The sequence below is a fragment of the Taudactylus pleione genome, unplaced genomic scaffold (genome assembly GCF_031769625.1).
Source record: "Taudactylus pleione unplaced genomic scaffold, aTauple2 ptg000270l, whole genome shotgun sequence".
In the NCBI taxonomy this organism is placed as follows: domain Eukaryota; kingdom Metazoa; phylum Chordata; class Amphibia; order Anura; family Myobatrachidae; genus Taudactylus; species Taudactylus pleione.
The window spans coordinates 4,114,301-4,131,815 of record NW_028284672.1 but is presented as its reverse complement, the minus strand read 5'-3'; the positions used below and the strand labels follow the sequence as shown (position 1 = coordinate 4,131,815).

The window sequence follows — 17,515 nt, the reverse complement described above, 5'->3', positions numbered from 1 at the left end:
TTCGAGCTCAGTGCAAGCCAAGTCATACGGGACCTAGGACCTAATTCAGACCCGCTCGCAAGCGGGTCGATGATGCCCTAATGCGCATGAAGGAGGGAGCTCCGTCGTGCGCATGCGCGAGACCCGCATAGTGACAGCCAAGCTGTCGCTACGGGTCTCGTACCAAAGGGGGCGTGCTGTCGATGGTGAGTGACAGCACGCCCCCTTTGGTGGGCGTACTGGGGGCGTTGCTGCCCAGACGGAGGCGTTCCCATCTGATAGAGCCAAAAGCACTCTGCGGCAGCGAGACCCTACCGCAGGGTCTCGTCGCAAGCCCGACGGTCGCGATGGTCATGACCACCGCGACCATGTTTTTGACCGCTCGCATAAGCTGTGGGTGGTCACCCACAGCTATGCGAGCGGCCAGGAGGCCGCTCCATTTTTAGGAAGGAGGGCCCTGATTCAGAGCAAGCGCTCTGGTCAGAGCGTCCGGCTCTGAATCAGGCCCCTAGCGCGCCAAAAAGGGATATTTAATGTGACTGGAGCAATAGTGTATGAGGACACATCTGTAGTTACCTACTCCCGAAATATCTTGGAGAATTATGATTTTGAGCAACCCTCCCGCATCGCACCCACACATATGGGGCAGGGGTGTCCTGATCAGATTCGTTATTAATCCCATCATCACAGCCGTGCTCCTTGCAATGTAATACAAGGAATTGCTGCATTATGTCACTGGATAGGGGCAGCTATGAAGTGATTCTTAGCGCCATGTACTCACCCATAACACCTGAACCTTCCCAGTATACCTCACCCTGTGTGTGTCCTAATGCACTCGCATCATAATAATCCAGATATTGTGACCATAATCATACTGTAACAAAAATACTTGCAAAATGTTATTCCTGCAGTCAGACATCAAACCGTCTTTCTTAAAATAAAAAGCTACATAGAATCTAAATATTCCACTTCCAGATCAACAAAACCACAAAATACATCGTTTTAGCGCCAAAAACAGAACCATAAAACAGCTATGTTAACTAACACTAAGTTGCTGGTGCCATGGGCCTGCCATTATAAGTGTGTCAACATCAGAATGTCACATTTAAAGAAAAGAAAAAAAAAACAGCTGCACCACATCAGTGTCAAATCAACGTCATCGTCACCGTCAATCTCACACCTTCCTCAATGTCACTCACACAGTGCCAGAACTGAGCAGGGAGTTTGTCATCTCTTCCTTTGCTGTTCTCTCATTCCACAGATGTCAGGCATTTACTAAAAGAACATAAGACTAAAAAGTAACTGGACTATCCTGTTAGCTAGCCAGCATTACAGAGCTGCTGTAATCATGTCATACCAAAGACTTCAGCTTTTATGAGGATATCACAATGACCGTTTACTCAACAGAAAGCACGCACAGCAGGAGGATTGTGAATTTAAAGTATAAATGGTAATGAACTCAAAAATGTACATGTACAACCCTACATCAAAGAACGTCTGTCAAACATGTCCTTTATCAGTGACCATTATCAGGGGTAAATTCAATTAGGAGCAGAGTGCGGACAATGCGACGGTATTTGAACGCTGGCAACAGCTCCCTACAATGTCCCTAAATCGTCCATACATCGTCCCATACATTTGCATTTTAGTTTGTAGTCCCATATGGTGCATACACACAGTCAGATTTTTCCTTCAGATCTGAACGATAACGATTTAAAAATCGTTCAGTCGTTCATATCTGAAGGAAAATCTGACATATCTGACATGACTGAACGATGGACGATGCGCGTTCCTGTTTGTCAGATAACGATATCTGACATCTGATATGTTTGCAGTCAGACTTGGACGATTCCATTCATTTTAATGCAGTCAAAAATCGTTCAAATCGTTCAAAACTTTGGTAAAATCATTCAATCGTTCATCTGACAAATCTGACCGTGTGTATGCTCCAATAGGTGTCAAATTGTATGAATTAAGTCTACCATATATACAGGGTTTGTGCACACTACACTTCTCCCATCCATCGTGCCGGAACACGTGATGACTGAATTGACCCCTCAGCGTTAATGTGTGTTTTGGCGCTGTAACAGCGAATACTAGGGTAAACTTGCAAATATTTTTATATTTCCAATGTGTGCTGCAGACAATGTGTTTGATTTCCAATAAATATGTAAAAAGGTACAAGCATACACATAACATCTTCCCTTATCCCTCCAGCAGGATAGAAGAACCTGGAGCAGTGTTGACCAAACATCAGTAGTTCTCCAACAAAAACTTGGCCCAGTGGTGACTTAACTGCTCCCGGTGGCTGCAGAAGTGTCTGCTGGGTCCCAGCAGTCATGTGACCGTCAGTTCTGGCGGAGTCAACTGATGGAGCGGCATTCAGGTGAGTATACTGGCCCTATCCGTAACCACTTCCCCTACTGCCGAACCCTAACCCTCCTGTCCTGCAGCCTAACCCTACAGTCGCCATTCTGAGAACGTCAGGATTTAACATGTCGACACTTCCGTTATGAGAATGCCCACATGTTGCTAGTCAACATTTCACTAACGACCATTGCGTTGTGACAGAGTAATGGGGTAATGGTGATGGAAATCACAAACAGACCTACAGAAGATGGCCACTTAGCAATATGAAATGACCAACATTATCATTATCATTTATGTTTTACAACCAACCGCCTGGTAAGTTTGTAAAAGCTGCAATATACAGTAGCTTTTAGCTAGTCCAAGCATTACTTTGCTTGATTGTTGCTTACAATCCTTTCACACAAGTCAACGCTGCAGTCACTTGTCACTGACCAAGGTGGCAGCGTTGCTATACATGTATATGGAGAAATACTTCTCACTGGAAAACAACTACTACTAGCAATTGACAAGCAAGTATTTACTAATGAAACAAAATGTAAAAAAACGGTGTTTGAATTGACATTTAAGAGAAAAATTATAGTAAATATACATTCATAGATCTAAATATTTACATATAGATCCTATATCTGACAGAAGGGATGGGCAAAGTTTCTGACTCCAGCTGTGAGATGCAATTCAGGCTGGACTGCTAGTGGCTATCCATCTATTCCCTGTAGATCAGTGTTTCCCCAAACTCATTCCTCAGGGAACACTAACAGTGCATGCTTCCCATTTTTCCTAGTTGGGGCACAGGTGTATTCACTACTGGATGACACGTTTTAAAAGATCCACAGGTGGAGCTAATTATTTCACTTGTGATTTTGTGAGGAGACATAGAAAACATGCACTGCTACCGCTCCCTGAGGAATGAGTTTGGGAAACACTGCCATAGATTTTTGATCACTTGTCTTTCAGGAGACAACACATCATCCCCCTAACCACAAAGTATAACAATCTAGCTATCTATAATTAATATCTTATCTCTAAGTCAGAGCACAAATGTCGGTCTCCTCTTTTCTCCAAAGAGATTTTTTTTTAAAGTGTCTTTGGTGCGGTTATAAATCAGGAAAATAAAATGTAAAAAAAAAAAAAAAAAAAACCAGGACACACAGACAGACAGACCTAGTCCAGTCTTCCCTTTTGTATTTCTAAAAATCTCAGACTAGTCCAGTTAAAATGTCTTGGGCGGTATTTACTTACAGTGACTGGTTTGCATCCCATTAGTGCGGTATACTAATGGGGTGTGAAATTTCCCATCTTCAAGACCATAACCTTTCACAAAGTAAAAACAAAGGGGGCTTGTCTCATCCCTAGTTATTACATAGATCTTCCAGTATATTGCAATTAAAATTAGGCTACATTTACCCAGTATGGTCCTAAATGTAATCCCTGTCTGACCAGATATAACATTTCTGTGGCTGGAGTAAAAAAAATAAAAAGTGACTCTACATCAGTGTTTCCCAAACTCATTCCTCAGGGAGCGATAACAGTGCATGTTTTCCAGGTCTCCTCACAGAATCACAAGTGAAATAATTAGCTCCACCTGTGGATCTTTTAAAATGTGTCAGCCAGTAATGAATACACCTGTGAACCAACTAGGAAAAATGGGTACCATGCACTGTTATGGGGCATACACACTAGATGATTTTTTATGAATGATAACGATATCGTCAGGGGCTTATCTAGGGGCTTATCTTCCTATTGGCCTGTTTGGCCAGAGACGCCGGCCGAGGCCCAACATCACTAGCACATGATCTCCTGTCTCCTCTGCTCTTAGCAGTGTCCTGCAGTCAGCTACAGCAAAGATCACTGGTGTCCTTATGTCTCCTCTGCTCTTACCTGTGTTCTCCATACATTGTTACTATGTATTAGCCTTCTTATATGTCCCTTTATATCAGAAACATTTAAAATTAGGGAGAGTAATTTTTTTTTTAATTTAATCCCTAATATATTTCATCCCCCACAATACCCAATACATACCAATCACCACTCACTAATTCCAATATGTCAACTGTGCAAGAAAAGAGTGCAAGCACCACATCAATCACAAGGCTCTATTCGCAAGTTAATTTGCATATATGCAAATTATCTTGCCCATAATGCATCTTGTTTGTTATTGATACCCTGTTTTCCTGTGTTGTTGACATATATAAATTAATAAACAGTGCTTTTCATGTAGTAAGTGTTATAACTGAAAAAAAAATGTATATATATATAATGTCTCCATATTTCTACAGGCATGTTAATTAAACTACCCCCAGTGTAAGTGAAGTAAATTTGTGTTTTACTCATTTTGGGGGACTGGCTATGATCTTTTTAGGTGGTGGCTAACCCCGTGTTGGGAATAAGACATGATCCATATGGACTGTTTTCATTCTTATGTGGGAAAATATGAAAGATCTATCATCCCAGTGAATTAAAGGTAGAGTGTAGGTATCAGTTGTTAAAAAGCATAATGCAGTATAGATAGCCCAATTTAAATATATGTAAATTATGTTACCCATAATGCATTTTGTTTGTTTTTGATTCAATGTTTTTAAGCTTTTCCTGTGTTTTTTTGCATAAATTTATATATAGTGGTTTGCAATGGAGTAAGTTCTATAAAAGATTGGAATATATATATATATATATATATGTATATATATATATATATATATATATATAACAAAGAGAAATAAAAATTATACTCTCCCTATTTCTTCACATGTGTGTTTCTTTTTAGTAGAAGCAGTCATTGGAGGGGGGCGCCAATCCCTTAGTTTGCAAGGGGCACTCGGACCCCTAGATACACCCCTGGATATCGTTAAGTGTCTATGCACTGATTGGCCAATGATGCGTGCTCCCGCTGGTCGTTAACGATATCCCCAGTCAGCTGAACATGAAGCTCACGCTTGGAATATCGTTAACGATGCCATGCTGCTGAATGCAGCATGCCTTCCCCCCTGACGTTGTTTGTCGTGGCCTATATTGGCAAGTCTGTATACACTTACAATGTGGGCCGAGTCCCGCAGCAGACGAGATCGCCACGTACACACATCCAGGGCCTGCGCTAGGCTGTGCTGCGCCCAGCGCCGTCCTGTGTTGCCGCCCCTTCCCTCCCTCCCAGTGAGCGTAAATATGTCCTATAGCGCTGGGAGGGAGGTGGGCGTTTCCTGCGCCCTCCGGAAAAAGTAGTGCTCCGGGCCTGCTTGCCCGTGCCTGGAGCCGCTACTGCACACATCATGTAGTGTATATGCGGCTTTAGTGCTCCCAGAGGAACGAGTTTGGGAAACACGGCTCTATATGAAGCAGACACCTCATGAAAAGGGGTCAGGTCACTGTGATCGAAAATAACTTCAGTCATTAAGGGGGCAGAGGGGAGTTGGATAAACAATGGTGTCCTCTAGATGATATCCTTATGGTGGTGACTAAATTAGCTCTCAATACAAGACACTATAGGGGGAGAGAGATGAAGAACCAGTCAGCTCCTAACTGTCATTTTTCAAACACAGCCTGTACAATGGCAGTTAATCTAATAATCTGTTGAAACACACGGCTGCTGCAGTTTGACAAATAGGCTGAAAAAACAAAGCGTGTCACTGATTCTTCCCATTGTTACATATATTGTTACAGATATTGCCAAGGAGTTATTCATAACCTATTTGTCAAATGGCACCAACAGTTATCAGTAGTCGATTCTAGATAAAGGCTTTCAAATATTAGGAGTTACTCCATCAATTCTTGATACTCAGAATTTGACTTAAGCTAAACATTAAATGTAAAAATTCATCAAAAACAAAAAAACATGACCAAGTTAGCATTTGATCAACTCATACAGTATTACGAGAATGGCAGTAATAAAGAAAATGATTATTATTGCAATTATGATCTGACTAATGCACAGTGATTGTATTTGTGTTCAGTGCAGCTGGATCCCAATGTTATATACCTAGAAATGCATCCATTATCAATGCTGCCATTACAGTGATTCACCTACAATTTACCTGGGTTTACCAACAGCTTTGCAGGATAGCTCCAGTGATTCCCCTTCCCTGGTAAGACCTTGTGGATAATTCACAGACACCATCACCACTGGCTTATCTGCAAAAGAATGATAAAGTGGTAAAGGTTCTCTAATATGAATGGATGATATCAAAACAATTACTATAGGTTTATAAACCGCACTAGCATGTGATGCGCATTCTAATTTTAAGATCTCATTAACAGTGATTTGCCTCCATACTTTGACCAAATAAAGGAAATGTTTACTTATGGAGTAATATATGGCGCAGAACTATGGATGAAACTGCACAAGACACATCTTGTTAGCGACATACATTACTGTGCTCGTATTCACTCTCAGATGTCATAAGAGATTTATGTTTAATGCAAAAGAAAATGTAGCTTTTTATAGGGCTAGGAAGACCGTTACACTCTCAAAGCCCCTGCATGGCTTTCCTAAGATAAGCCATTAATGAATTTTATATGTTGCTTTTATCCTGCATGTCAAGAAATTTTCCTTGCTGTGCTCTAATATACTGTTCTTCTATCCACTTATCTACATATTGCTGGTACGTATCACTACTTCCTGGCCAGATTTATACTAATGCTGTAAAGTGATCTAAAGGTTCTGGGAGAGCAGCATGAGTCTGCAGAGAGGAGACTTAGGAGATGTATAGATAAGTTTATTCTGCTCTGATTGTCTGGAATGTGGATAACCACTTATTGTGTGCAGAGCCGCTGTTATTCAGCTTACTGCACGCCATATAGGCGCCTCTATTATAACGTTGAACCTTGAAGGGAATGGGCTATGGCAGCAGAACTCCACATCGGGTTCCACTTCTGTCAGTTAAGCAGGGCTGTAACAAGGGGTGTGCAACTGCTATCACCATTCAGGGCGCAAGGCGGAGGGATGGCATAGTCGCTACCCCGGTGGCACACCGCCTTGTTATACCTTGCGGTGCGCCCTGGGAAAGGCACACTGCTGTAAGGAAAGCTGTAGGGCGCATCCTTAGGAAACGCTCGGCAACCACCTAACTGCTAGGGATGGCTATCGACTATCGATAGTTAAACATCAATGGTTTACTACTGATGGTCAATGGTTTTGCCATCGATGGCAAAGTGGAACCCATTGTTTTTTCTCCTCCCGACACGCTTAGCTCTGCCTCCCGGTTTTGATTGGCCCGCCATGCACCTGGCAGTGATGGTCATTGAGTGGTGCACATCATTGATAGTTCACCATAGATGGTTTTTGTACCATCGATGGTTCCATCACCGGAAAGCCACCGATGGCCATCCCTACTTCCTGCTCCCCTGTGGGCACATGCACACCAAGCTGGGTATTTAAGATAGAGATTCCAGACCAGACAGAATTTTTCCTGTTCTGCTGCAACGTGCAGATGGTAGGATAAGAATTTGTCAGATACATGAATGCACTAATCCAACCTGCCTTGCGTCAATGGTTCAGGCTGATGATTGTGGTGTAATGGTGATTTGATCAACACCAAAAGGTTGACATGGAAGGTCAACAATACAGAAGGTTGACAGGTACAAAAGGCCCACATGGAAATGGTCGACACTTATTTTAGGGTTAGGCACTAGGAGCGAAGGTTAGAGTTAGGCACCAGAGAAGGGGGGGAGGATTAGGGTGAAGATTAGGATTACAAAACGAACAACAAAAAAGTGACCTTTAGTATTAACGTTTGTAATGTCGCCCTTTTGGTGTCAACCAAATTAGTGTCAACTTTGGTATCACACCCGTGATGGTGTGGGAAATGTATCCTTAATATCAGTTGATCTCTGTGTCACAAATCTTTGAAAGGTTAGGGTATCTTACAATAATGGCAGCGATTGGAAAGTAATGAAAAAGTCTGACCAGCAGCACAAACGGCACAAAATAAACCATGGGACGATTATCACAGCAATGTGAAATTTAGGGATTGCTGTATAAAATATTTTTTTTTTCCCCAAAGGCAAAAACTAAGATTTAAACTACTGTAGGTGACCATGAGCCCCGCAGCGGGTGAACCAGACACTATGCCCATAGCGTACATGCCCAAGCACTCCATATAACGGACAGAAAATTCTATCAGCATTTATTATCAAATATGTATTACTTCTGTTTACTGAAATGGTGTGTCATACTGGTACTGTGCAGCCACTTTTAATAATAAAATTTACATTCAGTCCAACACAGGAGGGGACTTTCAAGGGATGAAGAACAGAGTAGAATCTGAAGACTGGTGATTATGCCAGCAACAGCTGCAACACTTGATTAAACACTATAAATATAAGCCAGCAGAGCTCAGGATCACAGTGCCTTGTGGACAACAGGATGATAGGGACGGAGTTGATATAGCACAACCGGCCCGGATTATGTGGTCTGAAACTTGTATAACCGAAGTCTACAGTTTGTGTTTACATAATACCGTCATGTGGCAATAAAGGTCAAGTTGTGTGTTTTGTACCTATAAGAACTGCAACACATGATAACCTAGGAGAATAAAAAACATACTTGCATTCATACTTCCCTACAGACAGCTGCAAGTCCTCACACACCTTCAGTACAGTGACTTCATGGGATTGGTAGAGGTCAAAATGTTGAGGAGCTTGTAGGACATCATGACCCTTATGTTTGAAATTACCAGATTACACAGACTTGCTTTACGGAAATTCAGAGTAGTCATCAGTCACACGCTGCTTACTGCGCTTAGCTAGAGAACCTCATATAAGTGCGGCAGGTGAGAGCATGGTGGATTTATTTCTGAAACATGCATGTAGGAAGCACGCAGCATGGAGCCTGATTTAGCAATGATCGCAAGTGCGATTGCAATAGCGACTACGCGCGCAGTCTCACTTCGCTAATATGTTAATCCTCTGCGATCGCTATGCCACCGCAGCACAACACAAGTACGCCCATCTTACCTTACACACATTTGTAACACTTAGCAAGACTGCAAAACCATCGGTAACATCGAGTACCATCGCAGCCTCACACGCACTTGCACAAGCTCTGACCTTACTCAGAAATTGCTAACCTCATCACATGCTGTGAATTAGGGATGTGCAGACTCGGATTAGTTAGCATTTTCCCGCCAGAAATCGGGTCTCAGAAAGAGGCAAAACGTCATCTTTCATGGACAAAAGTCCATGAAAGATGACACTAATCTGAGCCTGCATATCCCCACTGTGAATACACAAGCTGCATATGGCATGGCAGTGGATAATTTATGCACACCCCTGCAACGGTGTTCAAACGCACTGACACGACTGCGTTTCGCCAACCACCCCCCCATCCCCACACCCAAACGGTACTCCCTGTCAATCACTCTGCTATGGGTCTGCATAGCCACAGCGATCGCAGTCCCAATCACAGTGGAGTGTTTGTGCATGCGCAGTACCCAACAATATCCTGATTGCGTGTGTAATCACAGTTGCGATCCTTGCTTAATCAGGCCCATGGTCTACTACTCTCCTATAGGAAGTGGCGTCTCTACCTTGGCGTCCTGCGACTGGTAGTGCGGTCATTCACTGTGATGTCACAGCAGAGTGCCATTCATCCAGTGTAACACTGACATGGAGATATAGCAGCTTCATGTGTGACAAGGGCTTCAACTCCCTTTTAACATCCATCGTTCCGTGCAGGGATATTAAAAAGAAGGATTGTAATGATGCTACAAGTGTTTAAGTTGCTTGCCTAAAGTGCTAATGGTAAGGCAGCATTCAGGTTCACCAAACGCTAGAGCTCGCCTTAAATAAAATGCAAAAACCTTGCACCCCTGCAAATGCCACCATTTGGGTCCAACTGGTACATTTGTGCAAAAACAAACAAAACATTGCATAGTAGCATTTTGAAAACATGTCCTAATGGGGTCTAATAAAGATCAAGTAGATAATAATGTAGTCATTTTAACAAGCGAGATATCCCTTCCCCTGTGTATCAAACAACCAAACTATCGCAGCAGGATGAAATTATTACAATATTATTATTTTAAATGCTGTATAATTTCGTGCTTTGGCTTATTCTTGATGCAACAGTCACTTACACCCACGCCCTACCCCCCGCCCCCACCCCTCAATAAACATGAATTTATAAGTACATGAAATGGATATAAGCAATTTCTAACACTATAAAAGGACAATTATTTGATACCGAATACAAGGCAACAACTAGTAATGTTCAGAGGAAATATCAAGTGATATAATTTGGAAAAAGATTAGTGATCTATTTTTTTGCGTCAGTTGCAGAACTTTTTTTTTACATTTTTTATTTCAAGGTTTTCAAAGTGGACAATGGAAGCTTCGCTGTACTGCTGTTCATTCCTAGTGCCATACTAAAATAACTAAAATATAACTCTCAGTATGCTGCATCAAGTACAATGGAGTGATCCTTTTATAAGCAGCCAATCACCTCTAAGCACAGACAATGCAGGAAGCATAGGGTAAGTTGTAACCCTCTACACGTCCGTAAAGCCATTAACTCATTACATGTATAGTAAGTACCATTACATATCTGGTCTTTGCTCCACCAGTAAAAGCAAGACGACTCCTGTCTTATGGGGCCCATATAAACCTCTCCGCTAGTGGACCTCCAGCTACGGTTGCCCAAAGCCGTTCCGCTGCAGGGTTGGGTACGTAATGCCAGCACTCGGGAACCTGGTGGTTAGAATCCAGACGCCGGCATCCTGACAGGGTTAGGATACTGACACCTGTCGGTCAATATCCTAACTCTCCCCCTCTCCATAACCCTCCCCGATGCCTAAACCTACTCCCCCCCTGCACTATAAACCTAACCCCCCCTTTAGTGCCCAACCCTAACTGTCCACCTAGTCCTAACCCTAGCCCCCCATAACCCCAGTACTAATCTTCGGAATGGCAGCACCGGGATTCTGACAGGTGTTGGGATTCCGGCGCCGGATTATGACCGCACCCCCCTGCTGCTTACCCATGTGCCCTTAACGCATATCGGAGATGGTGTTTTTTCTTATTTACCCTGCATAAAAAGTGTTATTGCCCATACTCACTGTCAACCAGAGGATTACATTACTGGCTAAGAAACTATTCTGTGTAGTTCTGTGTCTGCCTCTCCCAGGTGTGATTTGATGGATGAGTAGTGTTTCCATCCAAATACATGGCCCAATTCAGAGATGTACGCTATACCACAGCTGCTGCGTACTATAATAAAATATACAGAAGCTGCAGGAGGAGTCTTAAGTAAAAAAAAAAAAAAGATTGAATTTACATCAGTCTCTGAATGTGGCCCACAGAATAAAATACATTTTCATTCCTACATCTGTGCTTCGCACTAAGGAATGGCCTCCTCATTTCCACTAGTAATACATTGAATAGCTAATAATACTTTGCACCGATGTACGTATTCAGTTTCGGTACCTAGGCAACGTAAGTAGCCCATGCCACGCGGGATGCGGTTAATATACCAACACCCGGGATGCCGACCCATTCCCCCGCGGGATGCGCCGGAATCCTGATTAGCGTCGGAGGACCGGCCATGGAATCCCGATATGGAGCTGTATTCAATTTGAGCCGTGTCCTGGACTTTTCGCCTACTGCGCCTGTTTTGTAGGCGGAACAGTATTGCGCACGTGCCCGCTTTACCCCGAATTCAATTTGAAAGTAGGCGAAAACGGGACCCGGCGAAACTTGAACAGGCGGAAAGTACTGTCAGATTTGGGGAAATCAGCCTGACACCCCCAAAAGATGCTCTGACATGGGGGTTCCCTATGATACCCCCCGATTTGGCTTGCTGAAGGTATTTGGTGTTTTTAAACGGGCTTAATAGCTGCTAACTAGTATTTTTCTATACGTGGTGCAGAATAGTGTTCAAGAGTATATTTTCCAGAAATTAACTTATCCCAGCAAATTTGGGGTACTTGAAAATGGGGGTCAGCATATTTAAAAGTTGCTAAAGTGAAGTTGAAAAAAATCGTGAAAAATCTATTTGCCGCAAGCACCTGCAATAAAAAAAAAACACTTGGGGCATACTTGGGGACACCCCCAAACCCCCCCCCCCCTCCCCCTGGGAGTCAAGTTCACTAGTTTTTAACTTTGTCCCCCAACATTTTTTTTTTACGCCCCCAAATTCAAAGTAGTTTTTTGGGTTTTCTTAAGTGTGGTTTTTTTTTTCTTTTTTGATGCAGTTTACCTTTGGGGGACTGTCTGAAGGTTGCAGGGAGGTTCCCGCAACGTTGCACCCCAAAACCCAAATTCTGCACTTTTTTCCGCCTCCCATTTATAGGCGAAACTTTTTTGCCTATTACACTGCATTGACTCTTTCAAATTGAATACGGAGTAAAATCCAAACAGGTGAAAATTACGTCATCGGTGAAAAAGTATCGTGGATTCAGACTTTTTGCTTCAAATGGAATACGAGCCATGGCTGGAGATGCTGACGCCGGAATCCCGACAACCTGAACGGAAGTATAGCGGGTCCGTAGGTGTTATTGCCGGGGAGGTTAGGCGCCCCAGTGGGGTTTAGGCCTAGGCTGCGGGAGAGGGGAAGTTAGGGTTAGAGCCCGGGGGGGGGGGGGGGGGGTTAGGTCCAGTCACCACCGGGGGGGAGATTAGAGTTAGGCACTAAGGGGGGAGATTAGGGTTAGGCACTTACCGGGGGGGTTAGAGTACGGGGTGGGGAGGGTTAGGAGGTAAATAGGACAAGGGAACACTACTTACCGTTCCCGTCTGGATTGTCCTCATAGGGATGCCGCTGTCTGTATAGTGACAGCCGGCATCACAAGAGTCAGGCTTATCATACTCATTCCTGCCATGTATCATTGTACATTTCTGGACTGCTTAGTAACAATAAAAACTTGCCAGGCATGGCTGCAAAGCTTTAAGTTCCCTCAGTCCGCAGGAGGATGAGCCAGATATAAACTCATACACATTTCTAGAGGAAAATATGACCTCTTTCTCAGTAGTGTACAAGCAATACATCATAGAAGGGTGCAGCCCAAGGAGGACAGTAGAGGCTAAATAGAGTCAGACAATAACAGGGTACAAGAAAAAGAAAACGGAGAGATGCTGGAGATTGTGGTGGCAGTGAGGCAGGCTGAGGGGATGGGAGGTAGTGAGGACCTGAGCATGGAGATACACTGATAGAGAAACAGAGGAGACATAGATAACGACAGGAGAAAGGGAGAGATACCAACATAAAAGACTAGAGTTTTAGGATTGCCACTAACTACGTAGAACAAAATAGAAATGTTACATGAACAATACACACTTCTGGTATTTGGCTGTGGAACTCTGAATGACGGCAGCAGCCTTGGTTTGGCACATTGTTTTCGAATGGCAATAACAGTTAACCAAAATTGCACCCACTGGATAGCGAGCTCTGTATATTGGGGGACTGTGTTATCTGACACGAAGATCTCAGTATGTGAGGTAAACAGCAGAGTGCAGGCTGAGGGGAAAGAAAGGCTGATCAGATATATATCACAGTAACATCAAGTGTATTTCTGTAGCCTGGGTTTCACACTTAGAGTAGCTCAAGCTGAGGGAAACTCATTTGCCTTCATGCTGAGGTGAAACTGCAGATCTCTGCCATGTTCCACACGGATACATCCATTCGAGTGTCATATATAACGGAAAGGCACAGTGTGTGCGCCGGGGCAGTAATAGGCTGTTCTCAGCTTGGGTGCACAATGCAGCTCTGTGCCGCACATGGGGGAGGGAACAACACATTGCACAGGAGACAAGACAGAGCCGAAATGCTTCACACACCGGAGCCCACTAAAGAGATAGATTAATGTGTAAAATCCCATCCATCGCTATCTCTATTTGACCTTGAACAACATGAAGCAGTGGACAGGGGAGAAGGACAACAACAAAGAACAAGAAAGGTCGACCCACTGATAGCGGGAGGAGAGGTCACATACGCTGAGAGAAGGAGCACACACACAGGGACAGACTAGGGAGGAAAGTGATAAAGGGAGCAGTAGAGGTCACTGAGCCTTTGTATGAACCATTTGAAGATACAAACTAAACTCATACAACTAAAGCGGAAGTAAAAAATATGGTGAAAGACACTAGGCGGTAAATTGACTAAGCGTTGTTTTTCAAAGCCGCCGCAACTTCTGCGGTTTCGACTGCTGTATTTTAAGGGGCAATACTATTAAACAATAGTTTTGGGCACAGGCATCACCTGGGTATTTTTGTCTGAACCGGCTTTCTGGGTCTCTCTCCCCTTGCATTTATCTCCCAGTCTCCATCTACCTCAAGGCTGGGTCCACAACATAGTCTGCTTTGTTCGGCAGTATAAGATCGGAGAATAGATAATAATTGGCGGGCAAGTGCATTACGTGATAGTACTGACTGACAGTGTCCTCATACACTATTTCTGCAATCGGGCCAAACAGCCCCTCACGGCACAGTAGGTACCATACAACTCTGCTTGCGCAGTGTCTTTTACGCCCGAAAATGCATCTTAGTCGAAATGTAATGCAACAAAATCGCTTTACAAGACTGCAGTGATTAATATGATATGCAATACTTGTATATCTGTGTGCAACAGAGTTTGAATCTGTATACAAAGTGCAACGATTCGGTGGCTGCGGATTTTTTTTCCACACAAAGTTCCGTTGCGCTTTATACAACAGATTCAGACTAAGTCGCACACAGTTATACAAATGTCTCATACCAAATTAATCAGTGCAGTCTTGTGAAGCGGTTTGCCGCATCCAATTGCAGTGTTTTCGGGTGAAAAAAGACACTACACCGATCGGCGTGGCTCACTTGTGCAAGGCATCTTGCACCACATGGCGTATGGGGACACATCTCTATGCGTGCACAGACATGTTGACAATTTTCATCAGCACTCTTATTATATAGATAAAACAAAGCAGGTTTTGCATTTATTATTGCCCTTTCAAATCCAGCGGTCAAAACTGCGGCGATTTAGAAGGACGCCGTTTAGCATTCCATGAAACGAAATAGGTGACCATCTATTAATGACACTGGAAAAGAATAATATAGCTGATCCTAAACTGGATGAAAGCAATGACCAGGCAGTGTATTTAGAAGCACAGAGCATAATTAAGAGTGATAGACAAGGACAGGGGTTTGTATTCCTCTGAAAAAATGTTTTTAAAAAAAAAAGGATTAAGACCAATGTGCGAGAATATCTGTAAAGGTTATAAAACTGTGTAGATAGGGCCCGTATGGCTAAATATACAAGGGGAAAAAGACACCAGCGAAGTACTGAATTATAAGCCACCTGCAATAAACAGTTGTACTAAAACTCCATTATTATTACAAAGTGAAAGGACAGCAAAGACGAAAGCGATGCTCCTAAACCGTGATTATATCTAACCAGATATACATTGGGACAATGAAACTAGAGGCTTTGGTAAAGGAAGACAACATTTATACAATTTAAAAAGACTGTCTTTCCACGCTACATTAATTTCCTCGCCGTCCGGCACTGTGATGCGGCCGAAAGTCGCTCTGCATCGACGTTTCATATAGAAATGTCAGCGCAGAGTGACTCAATGGCCGTGTCACAGTGCAGCTCACTACACTGAGCCTGAAGGAGGTTGACGGCCGCCCCCTCCACCTCGACTGCGGCCCACCCTGCACTAGAGGCAAGCATTGCAGTCTCACAGCCTCCCCCTCTCCTACCCGCCAAACAGTAAGTGGGATGCCGGATGGGAGGGCGTAGGGTGCACAATGCTGCTTACCTGCTGAGTTACTAGTTAGACCACACCTCGAATGAGCAGCACAGTTTTGCATAAGTTACAGTGAGAGGGACACAGGAGTAAAGTGCTCAGATGGGGGTAGTCTCATTAACAAAGGCAATTGGAGGGTTCAAATATGAACTGGATAGAAATACAAAGGGTAACTTGGGTAAAAAAAAAAAAAAAAAAAAAAAGTGGTAACCCAATTACATGTATCCATTTTTTATTCATCCAAGATTAGGACCAGGGAGTAAATTTACTAAGGGTCAATTTTCAGTTCCATTCTATTTTGTGGTGATTTTGAGGTAAATTGTTGGTGATTTTGACAATCAGGTAAAAAAAAGGCAAAACAGACTCAAAATCCCTAGAAATTCCACTTCACACACACAAATAGAAATTCAAATAGACCAATCGGTACTTCCCCATAGCCAACAGTAGAAAAAGCTTACTTACTAACAGCCGATTTAAAAATAGAACAAAAAAAAAAATCACCATTTTCAATAGAACCATTAGAAACAGTTCTATTTGATTTTAAATCATGTAGAATTGTCCGATAACTCACTATGATAAAAAAAAAAACATGGGAGAGCATCTTGTGGGGCACTGTGGCTGTATAAATCAGGCATTTTAAAGCATAGCAATTACTTTTTTTAAATCGTGGATATGCAAATTAGTACTAGGACGAAGATGTTTGTGGGAAATACTGTGCATGTGACATGTTTTGGCCAATAGGAATGCTTTTTTTATAATTTGTGACTATTTTGGGTTATATTGAGGGTGAATAGAACAAATTTAGAACTTCAAATAGAACTGCAAATAAAAAACCAATGCACCATCGAAATCAGAATGGAACCCAAAATTGACTGTTAGTAAATTACCTATTTTGAATAGAAACACTGTGGTTGATTTTATGGGGATGTTGGTTCAATTTTGGTGGATTTCAAATGGAACCAAAATCGACTTTTAGTAAATTTACCCAAGCCCCCCCCCCCCCCCCCCCCCACTAAATTCATTTAGGGTCTCTCTGAGTTGCACCCAATGCCGATGGTCACAGAGTTGAGCAGTGCTTTGCTACGCGTAAGTCAAATCAATCCCAAAATCTCATACAGGGCATGAGTCCCATAGTGTGTACTCAGAGCCGATTGAGATACATACTGGTAATGTGATGGGGTTTCCTGGACAATGACAAGAGGTGACTATTAAGACGCACAAAGATGCAAAGATGATCTGTCTAATGGAATTGTCGCTGAACTGGCTGCAAACTCAGCTGCTTAATCGCCCACATACTCTGATGGAGAATCTGCACCTAGCATGGGGCATGTGCAAGATTCGATGGTGCAACCGATGGTTGCTTCTACGGTAGCCTCAAACAATATTCAAGTGCATAAAGGCGCTTAATGCAGGTATTTCAGTACTGGCACATTCAGTGTATAGCTTACCAATCGGCCGCTCTGAAG

At 43.0% G+C, this 17,515-nt stretch overlaps 1 protein-coding gene across 5 annotated transcripts in view; it reads right to left on the bottom strand.

Annotated features, from left to right (window-relative positions):
• Positions 1 to 17,515, bottom strand: part of CADM1 (cell adhesion molecule 1) — a 288,245-nt gene that overhangs the window by 71,709 nt on the left and 199,021 nt on the right. For all 5 annotated transcript variants that reach the window (XM_088481358.1, XM_088481359.1, XM_088481360.1 and 2 more), the window contains one exon: positions 6,372 to 6,468. In XM_088481358.1, coding sequence (XP_088337484.1) covers positions 6,372 to 6,468 — 97 coding nt within the window. The remainder of the gene's footprint in view (positions 1 to 6,371; positions 6,469 to 17,515) is intronic.